This window comes from Salvelinus fontinalis, chromosome 41 (genome assembly GCF_029448725.1).
Source record: "Salvelinus fontinalis isolate EN_2023a chromosome 41, ASM2944872v1, whole genome shotgun sequence".
Taxonomy (NCBI): domain Eukaryota; kingdom Metazoa; phylum Chordata; class Actinopteri; order Salmoniformes; family Salmonidae; genus Salvelinus; species Salvelinus fontinalis.
Window position 1 is genome coordinate 21,093,690 of NC_074705.1, and position 10,248 is coordinate 21,103,937.

At 42.4% G+C, this 10,248-nt stretch overlaps 1 protein-coding gene across 2 annotated transcripts in view; it reads right to left on the reverse strand.

Annotated features, from left to right (window-relative positions):
• Positions 1-10,248, reverse strand: part of ankrd10a (ankyrin repeat domain 10a) — a 29,200-nt gene extending 18,952 nt beyond the window's left edge. For both annotated transcript variants that reach the window (XM_055908848.1, XM_055908847.1), the window contains exons 1-3: positions 9,837-10,248; positions 4,123-4,275; positions 1,411-1,502 (exon numbers count right to left, since the gene is read on the reverse strand). In XM_055908848.1, coding sequence (XP_055764823.1) covers positions 1,411-1,502; positions 4,123-4,275; positions 9,837-10,034 — 443 coding nt within the window. In that variant the 5' untranslated portion in view covers positions 10,035-10,248. The remainder of the gene's footprint in view (positions 1-1,410; positions 1,503-4,122; positions 4,276-9,836) is intronic.

Sequence of the window (10,248 nt, forward strand, 5' to 3'; positions counted from 1 at the left end):
GCTACCATTTCTGTCAAGCCGTCTCCAGATACAGTTTGTCACATACGCTTGATAAATCCAACGTATGAACCACACAGAACGCACTGCAACGCTGCAAGGCCAACGCAGCGTTCCGATGGAAATGAATGTACTTCTGGTGTACCAAAATGCACTGACGCGATTGGTGTGATCGAGGCGTTAGGCCAAGGTTAAGTTAAGATATCACATACCACTGTAGTTCCGTAACGCTACATATATGCTATAGTACTGTTGTCACATCCCTCACATGGTGAGATAATTATTAGATGGCACTAGCAAGGAGAGGGAGAAATCCAGACTCCGTATAAGAAAGGAGGAAATGTGCATTTGCCCTATGCCCTGCTGAGAGAAGTACATTAACTCTGAATAGTATATTTCTAGTATATATATTTACAGACATTTTAAACGCATTCAATTAGCATAACCTTACATTATTTAACATTACCGAGTTACAATAAAAGACAATGAAACGTAAACATTGAAATAACCACTACAGCAGCAGACTTATTGATGAGGAACGCCACCAACAAACATTCTCCAAAAGCCATGTGTATCGCAAAAACGGCAGTAGACAAGTGGGACAAAAAGTCACCTACAGTAAGTATGAGAGTGTGGTTGTGATGGCAGATTTTAATTCAAGACCATCATTTCGAGTGGTTGAAGTGGATGGCACATGGTAATGATACAGTGCAGCGAGGGAGAGTATTACTGAGAAGGTTGGGAACTGACTAATTGGCACTGTCGTCGCCAACTAAGCTGTTTTTAAATAAAATCACACAGAAACAACTTCCTCATCAACCCCTCGGGAAAGGGGCTTTATCATGAGTCACCTTATGGACACAGAGGATTTGGATGTCCCCCACCGAAATGCAAATGAGCTTATGGCGCAGCCTAACAGCCAAATCCTTAAAGCTCCATTTGCTGCAGAAGCACCCCGAACGAATCAGCCAGTTCAGGCCTTTCATTACAGAGCCATCTGGCACCTGTGCTGTGACAATTGTGTCAATTAGTGATTTCATTCAAAAAGAGAAGTAGGTCCCTCGTGTCACTCAGAAATAATCCGATTTATCACTCGTTTCTGCCATGTTTGTACTGATTTGGTTCATAAAATAATTTGTTGTTTGAGCAAGCATGCTTGTAAAGATACCCTACTGGCACAAACATTTTCTACAACACAACCCAGCACAGAAGTGGCACAAAGACAATCATTGAGCAATACGGGATGCCAAATTCACACAGCTAAATTGCCTCGACTTCAAGGGGGGGGGCAGAATGCAGAGTGGAGGCCATCTGGTGGAGTTCCCCTTCTCAACAATAATGTTGTTGCCGTGGTAACAACGTATTGTGTGGTACAGTTTGGTGTAAATGGGCACAGTGAAGTGGGGGACTTACTCCGGTTTAGCACCCTGTATCAAGAGGGCGTTGACACACTCCATACTACCAGCCCGGGCTGCCTTGTGGATAGGGGTCTCACCTACATAGTCCTGGAACAAGACAAGGCAAAAACACATCACTATACAAAGTGATAGAACACTTTAGATGGATTAATCATGCGCTCAACCAGTACAATGGGGAGAATGGAAAAACATTATGGCTTGCAATATATGTGGTCCCGTGTGGCTCAGTTGGTAGAGCATGGCGCTTGCAACGCCAGGGTTGTGGGTTCATTCCCCACGGGGGGACCAGGATGAATATGTATGAACTTTACAATTTGTAAGTCGCTCTGGATAAGAGCGTCTGCTAAATGACTTAAATGTAAATGTAATATATCAATATACAAGGCATTGTTAATACATTTTAGTAATTTAGCTGACGATTTACAGGAGCAATTAGGATTAAGTACCTTGCTCAAGGGCACATTCACAGATTTTTCACCTAGTCGGCTCAGGGATTCAAACCAACGACCTTTCAGTAACTGGCCCAACGCTCTTAACCACTAGGCTACCTGCCGCTTATGTTGATATTGGCCACTCATAAATAAGGCTCTAAGTGTCTGCTGAAAGGTGCCACTATCTGTGCAGCATGCCCCAACAGTTGAGCACAGCTGCAGACAGCAGCAACAGTCCTCCAGAGAGACTAATCACAGAGAGAGGCTGTGAAAAGGTGTCTGCTGCCAACAGAGACAGTGGGCACTGGAGACAGGCGCTGAACTCCTCACCCAGCTCTCCGGCACCCCCTCAAGCCAAGCAGAACTGACACATTGCACTCTAGCCAGAATATCCGCCCTCCAGCTACCATCCCGTTCTGCTCCATGCAGCCAGAATGGAAGTCAGGCTGCACAATTTCACTGTTAGTGAACAGTTAAGGGTGGTGAAGGGATAAGGGGCTCTGTGTGTATGTATTAGAGATGTAACATTCACTGATATGCATCTGTCCCTGATTCAAATGTTTAAGATATGATTACATGGTTCCGTGGACCCCAAACTGATCCAAATTAAGCTTGCGGCGGTCCAAAAATCAAGAACTGTTGCTCATGACTTTTTCGACCTTCCGTAAATACCTAATCTTTTGTGACAACTGATGCGTTTTTCACCTTCAGTGTCAAACTAAGCATGTTACGGTGTTGACAGTCATTGATCTACAAGTCATTTTGCATACCGAACAACCCCAGGGAATATCATTAGCCTAGTCAAACTGTGCCCAGCTTAGCGAGCTAACCAATGTGAAGTAGGCGGCCTGTTCCTGATTTTGCACATCTGCGTGGCACCTGCAACATTCAAACACAAAAATGGCTAGATATTAGGCTTTATTAGTTGAGTGACAACCTATGTAATTTGCTAGGTGGTTGTTGTCTATGCGCTGTTAAATTGTTTTAGCATAATAAAGTAAGCTACCGGAGACAACCCTCAGCTGGCTATACCTGCTGAACGGGGCATACAATATATATATTTTTTTATAGGTTCACCATTAGCAATAGTTTTGGTAGTTTTGCTTTAAACAATCAGGGTATATGGTCATTTTTAGAAACACAGGGTAAAGTTGATAATTTCATAACTAGGACAAAAATCACTTCCTATGTATATCAAAAATGGTCCACCTCCCAAAGGACATCTAGCAAACTTGACACAACTGTGGAAAGCATTGGAGACAACATGGGCCAGCTTTCGACACCTTGTAGAGTCGATGCCCTGACGTGTTGAGGCTGTTCTGAGGGAAAAGAGAGGGGGAGGGGGTATAACTCAATAGTAGGAAGGTTTTCCTAATGTTTGGTATATTCAGTATACATCGAATGGAAAATGAATGCGTTTATGTAACAAATATTAGTGCATCGAATCATATCGCAGTAAACGCAATCGTACCGAATCGTTTCAAACTAAAACGTATCGTTCCTGAATCATTTCGGAGTCCATGTATCCATTTGCGTATCAAATCGTCTTAAAAGGGAACGATGCACATCCCTACTATTTATTTATGTGTGTATGTTTGTTGTAGGGCAGTGTAGCGATGCTCCCCGTAGCTCTGAGGCATCACAATCTTCTCCTACTTACCCCATTACATTGGATCAGACTGCTGAACTTGACCCATAAGGTTTTATGGGTCAAGTTCAGAGCTACAGAGCTAAATGTCACAGTGGCAAGAGCCAGGTGGAAAGGATGAAGCAGTGGAGTGTTATGCAATCATGACGACCTAATCTGAATTCCTGAGCAGAGCTTCCCTGGCTGCTTCTTTTAGGTGCATTTAAAAAAGGTAGTCACAGACAAACCGTAGCACCGGCAGGCCGGGGCAGAACCAATTTGAGCTGTGGTCATGACACGGCTGCCTGCCTGTTGGCTCTATGGTGTGACTCCGAGGCCATACATACTCTCTAGTCAAACAGTCTGGTGTGACGTGAAGAGACAGTCTCAGACAAACCGACACACAGCATGAACTATAGCTCTGTCTCCCAGAAAGCCTGATCCCTCCATAGTAGGATAATTCTGGCCTACGTGGGCCGCATGGAAAAGATAGACATAGGAGGTTTGACTCACTTTTGCAAACAGGGAAATTACTGTGAGTTTGACACAAACAGGCCTACAAATCATGTAGCTCTTGTAGTCGGTCCTGTTATTTTGTCTATCCAGTCATAAGTGCCATTGTTGTGTAACCTGTAAGACTGAGACCCACCTGTCTGTTGATGTCGGCCCCGGCCTGCAACAGCCATAGCACACACTCTGGGTGGCCTCCAAAAGCCGCGATGTGGGCGGGCGTCTGGGCAAACCTCGTCGTCATGGCGTTCACCTTGCAGCCCACCTGCACCAGGCACATTACACACTCCAACTGTAAAGAAAGTGAGTGAGTCAACATACTGTAGTTGACCAATCACAAAAGCTTTTCTTTTGAGAGCAGAGTTAATGATTGACAAGAAACACAGCCGTTACGCAAATCACAGTGAGTGTATTACTACAGACTGTTGTATTCAGAGCTCTATGTCATTACAGAAACCAAACCACAGCAAAGAAAGTGTGTTTGTTTGAGGTAAACCCCAAAGGCACACTAACCAACCAGTGGCATCTTTATTAGGGCTTGGACGATACCAGTATCGCAATATTGTTTTCATACCAAAAATAAAAACACGAAGAACAAACTCTTCCGTGCTTCTACACCTGCATTGCTTGCTGTTTGGGGTTTTAGGCTGGGTTTCTGTACAGAACTTTGTGACATCAGCTGATGTAAGAAGGGCTTTATAAATACATTTGATTGATTCCATCCTTTAAAAACCTGCTGTATGTCAGATAGTGTGCTATAGCTTGGAAAATGTGACTCTGGATGACAAAATAATTGTTTGTTTCCAAAATTAGGGCTGTTTTCCCAAAGCAGTTCAATACACTTTGTGTTTTGTTTCCTTGCCTCGATAGTAATCGCGATATTGGCATTGTCCCAACCCTAATCTTGTTGGTCTCCACATTTTTTTCCCCCTGTATTGAGCTTCTTGTACTGAAGAGGACACCTAAGCCCATATATGGTCACAGTATAGGGGCTTCAACTGCAGTCACTCCCACTGACTGTTATGTTCAGGCCAGCCTCTGTGTGGGAAGAGTGGGCACACCCAGCCTAAGCAGTTTTGGCGGGAGACACTACTGTTTTCCTGGCAAACAAAGACACTTTAACCCGCCATATCAAATAATGTTGTCTGGGAGGACATGTAGCCTAATAGCTCTGCAACAAAGACCAGGCCATGAGTCATAGTTGATATTGTACTGAAGTCCCACTTCAAGACAGGGCTTGGTAAATACAGTACATGTAGTTTAAAAACATGATCCAAGCAGCTGTTCAAAATGTGTATGCCTGACTGACTTAACTAAACAATCTCTCTCCTGTCAAATGTGCATCTCTAGATTGAGAAGTGCCGAAATGATAAAAATAAAATGAAGATATGATATGATGGTGGCCATGCTGTGGACACGGGGCAGGGAACGCAGCTGTTTCATTGTTTCGGCTTTGGGCACAATAGTAACTAATAACTGCCTCATTCCTTCCCTGTTCCTTCTCTAACATCTGTGGAACTTTCTCCAAACCACCTCACGCAGGGGAACCTTGCCAGTGACACACACAGAGCTCTAGTGTGACCAATTTGGTCGCATATGCGACAAAATATAGTGTATTCGGAAAGTATTCAGATCCCTTGACTTTTTCCACATTCTGTTACTCTTATTCTTACTGTTATTCTGCTACGGTTATTCTAAAATGTATTAAATTGTTCTATCAATCTACACACAATACCCCATAATTAAGAAGTAAAACCAGTTTTTGAAATGTTCGCTAATTTATTAAAAATAAAAACCGGAAATCTCACATTTACGTAAGTATTCAGTACTTTGAAGCACCTTTGGCAGCAATTACAGCCTCGAGTCTTCTTGGGTATGACGCTACAGGCTTGGCAGACCTGTATTTGGGGAGTTTCTCCCATTCTTATCTGCAGATCCTCTCAAACTCTGTCAGGTTGGATGGGGAGCGTCGCTGCACAGCTATTTTCAAGTCTCTCCAGAGATGTTCGATTGGGTTCAAGTCCGGGCTCTGGCTGGGCCACTCAAGGACATTCAGAGACTTGTCCCAAAGCCACTCCTGCGTTGTCTTGGCTGTGTGTTTAGGGTCGTAGTCCTGTTGGAAGATGAACCTTCACTCTGGAGCAGGTTTTCATCAAGGATCTCTGTACATTGCTACGTTCAGCTTTCACTTGATCCTGACTAGTCTCCCAGTCCTTGCCGGTGAAAAACATACCTACAGCATGATGCTGCCACGACCATGCTTCACTGTGAGAAGGGATGGTGCCAGGTTTCCTCCAGCTGTGACACTTGGCATTCAGGCCAAAGAGTTCAATCTTGGTTTCATAAGACCAGAGAAACTTGTTTCTCATGGTCTGAGGTCTTTAGGTTCCTTTTGGCAAACTCCAAGGGGGCTGTCATGTGCCTTTTACTGAGGAGTGGCTTCCGTCTGGCCACTCTACCATAAAGGCCTGATTGGTGGAGTGCTGCAGAGATGAGAAGCTTCCAGAAGGACAACCATCTCCACAGAGGAACTCTGGAGCTCTGTCAGTGACCATCAGGTTCTTGGGCACCTCCCTCTCCGATTGCTCAGTTTGGCCTGGCGTAGGAAGAGTCTTGGTGTTTCAAACTTCTTCCATTTAAGAATTATGGAGGCCAGTGTTCTTGGAGACCTTCAATGCTGCAGAAATGTTTTGGTACCCTTCCCCAAATCTGTACCTCGACACAATCCGGTCTCTGAGCTCTACAGACAATTCCTTCGACCTCATGGCTTGATTTTTGCTCTGACATGCACTGTCAACTGTGGGACCTTATATAGACAGGTGTGTGCCTGTCCAAATCATGTCCAATGAATTGAATTTACCACAGGTGGACTCCAATCAAGTTGTAGAAATATCAATGGAAACAGTATGCACCTGAGCTCAATATCGAGTCTCCTAGCAAAGGGTCGGAATACTTATGTAAGGTATTTCTGTTTAATAGATTGGGAAAATGTTAAAAAAATATATATATATATCCGTTTTTACTTTGTCATTATGGGGTAGTGTGTAGAATGAGTAAAATTTAATTTATTCCATTTTAAAATAAGGCTAACATAACAAAATTTGGAAAAAGTCAAGGGGTCTGAATACTTTCCCAAGACACTGTACTTCGAGGATTTTCGGCAATTAGGACCTTTATCTACTTCCTCAGAGTCCGATGAACTTGTGGATACCATTTGTGTCTCTATGTCCAGTATGAAGGAAGTTAGAGGTAGCTTTGCATGCTAGCAGATACCCATAGACTTCCAGTCATTGCACTAGCCAATGCTAACACTAGCCAATGCTCACAAACTACCTCTACCTTCCTTCATACTGGAAACAGAGACATAAAAATGGTAGCCACAAGTTCATCTGACTCTGGGAAAGTAGATAAAGCCCCTCATTGCCAAAATCCCGAACCATCCCTTTAAAAAGATCTGACCCATATCACCAGTGCAATGTTTTTTTCTTCCTGTCGAGGATTGGGGGAATGCATTTTACATTGAGGGAGCTCTATTACACTGGCCCAGGTTGAACCAAGCAATGGCCCGTCACGTCACTGAACGAAAGCAAGGAGGGAGGAGTGCCCTTCTCAAATCAAACATAAATCTGCACCGCTCGGTCATGTGGTCAACAAGGCAGCATGGTGCATCGTCCATAAACATACAACATCTATTGTCCATTAAATAAATGTTTGAAACTTCAAAACTAGTTATCATTGGAAAGGCCAATACAGCGGTTTTCAAAATCAATCACTTTTCCATATGAAAACACAGTCCTACTCATCACTTAATTACGCAGCGGTGATCGTCATAGTTGAGTAAAAGTAAAGAGAACTTAATTAGAAAATTACTCAAGTCACCCAGTAAAATAGTACTTGAGTAAAAGTCTAAAAGTAATTGCTAAAATATACTTTATCAGAAGTAAAAGTATACATTTCAAGTTCCTCATTAAGCAAACCAGACGGCACCTTATTTTTTTTATTTGCGGATAGCCAGGGGCACACTCCAACATAATTTACAAACTAAGCATGTGTGTTTAGTGAGTCCGCCAGATCAGTCAGTAGGTTAGACCAGGGATGACCTATAGATACGTTTAACAAATTAGAGCATTCATGTCCTGCTAAGCATTCAAAATGTAATGACTACTTTTGGGTGTAAGGGAAAATGTATGGAGTAAAATACATTATTTTCTTTAGGAATGTAGAAGTAAAAGGTGTCAAATATAAATAGTAAAGTACAGATACCCCCCAAAACTACTTAAGTAGCATTTAAGTATTTTTAAACCACTGTAATTATTCCCTTTTGTTTTGAGCAGACTTCACCATAGGCCAGAGCGTGGCACCTGGCTCACCCCCAGGAGGCAGCCCGGTTCTAAAACAAATGCAATCACATTCCACCCAGCTCAAATTCTTCCCACTGGGGTAACCCAGCCAGAAAAACAAACCCCTTTATTCATAAACCATGTCACAGGTAGTTCTAAAGCCATTTGCGGGCAAGTTTAACCATTTGTTTTACACATTGTTCAGTCATGTTTGTTACCTCATTAGCTAGCTAACAACCTGGTAACATTACCAGTATATCCAAAAATTTGGGGGCACAAAAAGAAAGGAAACGCTTCTTCAGGAGATCTATGATCATAGCAATATAGGAATGACAGATCTCTTGCATGTTGTCATCAGAAACTTGACGTTCTTAAAGAGACAGTGTAAATGTTCTAGAATGTATTGCAATAGGAAAATTGTGCTTTTACATGTTGAAACCTCATATTACACATGACTTGTTAATTTTAAAAGTGTAGCTTTAAAAAAAGTGTATTTACAGTTAAATATTTTTTTTCTAGGGCACAGCATGTGCTTCAGAAGTAGCTAGAATTCATATAGGCTATATCTCAATAGATACAAATAAAACAATTATGGTGCTCTTAAATGTAATGTTGCGTTCTTAACTTCTTAAAGTTGTGAGTACCAGTGATCCCAGTTGGGAGCCTGTCAGTTCATTTCAATTAAACAAGTCAAGAGTTTGAAAGATATTGGTGGGGGAAAAAAATTTACGTACATTTGTTTATGGGATATACTTGTAAAACAAAGTTTGAATAAAACAATGCCACAGTCATGTAAGACTTTTGAGAAAATGGTTTGTTCCATGAGCACAGCACAGCCTATAAATGTATGCAGAGCAGGTACGTGCAAGTTGTTTCAACTGTAGATATTTTTTGGCGGGTTGTTTGCCATTGGCCCATGCACAGCCAATAGAAAACGATGCAATGTTTTATAAAATATTGGACATTTCCTGAAATAAACTGACAGGAAGGGAAGGCTAGCTACTTTTTCGGGAAGACTAGCTACTTTCTCGGGAAGACTAACGTTAGCTCTATGGCCCAACAAATACTGACAACTAGGCTTCAACAGCAGCATGAATGCACTATTAGGACAATCAACGGCGCTATTACATAGCTGTACATTCACACAATAGTTACTTTCAGGTGTGAACGCACGCACGTTTCACGACATTAGGTGATAACATTTGATTTCACATTATGGAGATGAACAAACACCTAACGTTAACAATTAGAAAATATAAGAAAACATTCTTCTTACGATGAGTGTTGAGACAAAAAACGTAAGTCGCTGTTCAGATAGACAGCTTGCTACATTGTAACGTTTTAGATAAATATACATACTTAAATCGTATCGGATTAGCATCACAAATCGGAAAATCTAACTTTGTCAGTTCTTCGAAAATGATAACAGCATTTCTAGCTATATTTACGCCTGCTAACAATGTGACGGGATGAATCATCTATCCCTATTGGTTTTAGATTGTTTGCGAGCTACCTTTCCAAAATGTGCTGCCCAATGAATGGGAGTCCAGCCATAGACGGAGTCTTCCGTGATGAGGTCTGCTTGGTTTGTGGTGCACTGAAGAAGCGAACACAAAGAAACAACGTCTCCATCCCTACACGCCCGGTGGAGAGGGTAACGAATGTTCAGCACCTCGTCGTTTGAAAATCCAGACTCTACGCCAACGGACATGGTTGCGGTACGGTGTGTACAGATGTTTGGGAGAAAAGTAGCCGTATCAAGTTGCCTTAGTCGCCAAGAATTTTAACCCGCTTCGCACGCCCCTGACGGTACATGCACAAGTGATACACAAAGGAAAGGAAGAGATGAGAGCTCGCGCTTTCAACTTGGCGCGAATCGCAAAACACGGACTGTTTTTTTTTCTTGGCTGCTTGGTTCTATCAAA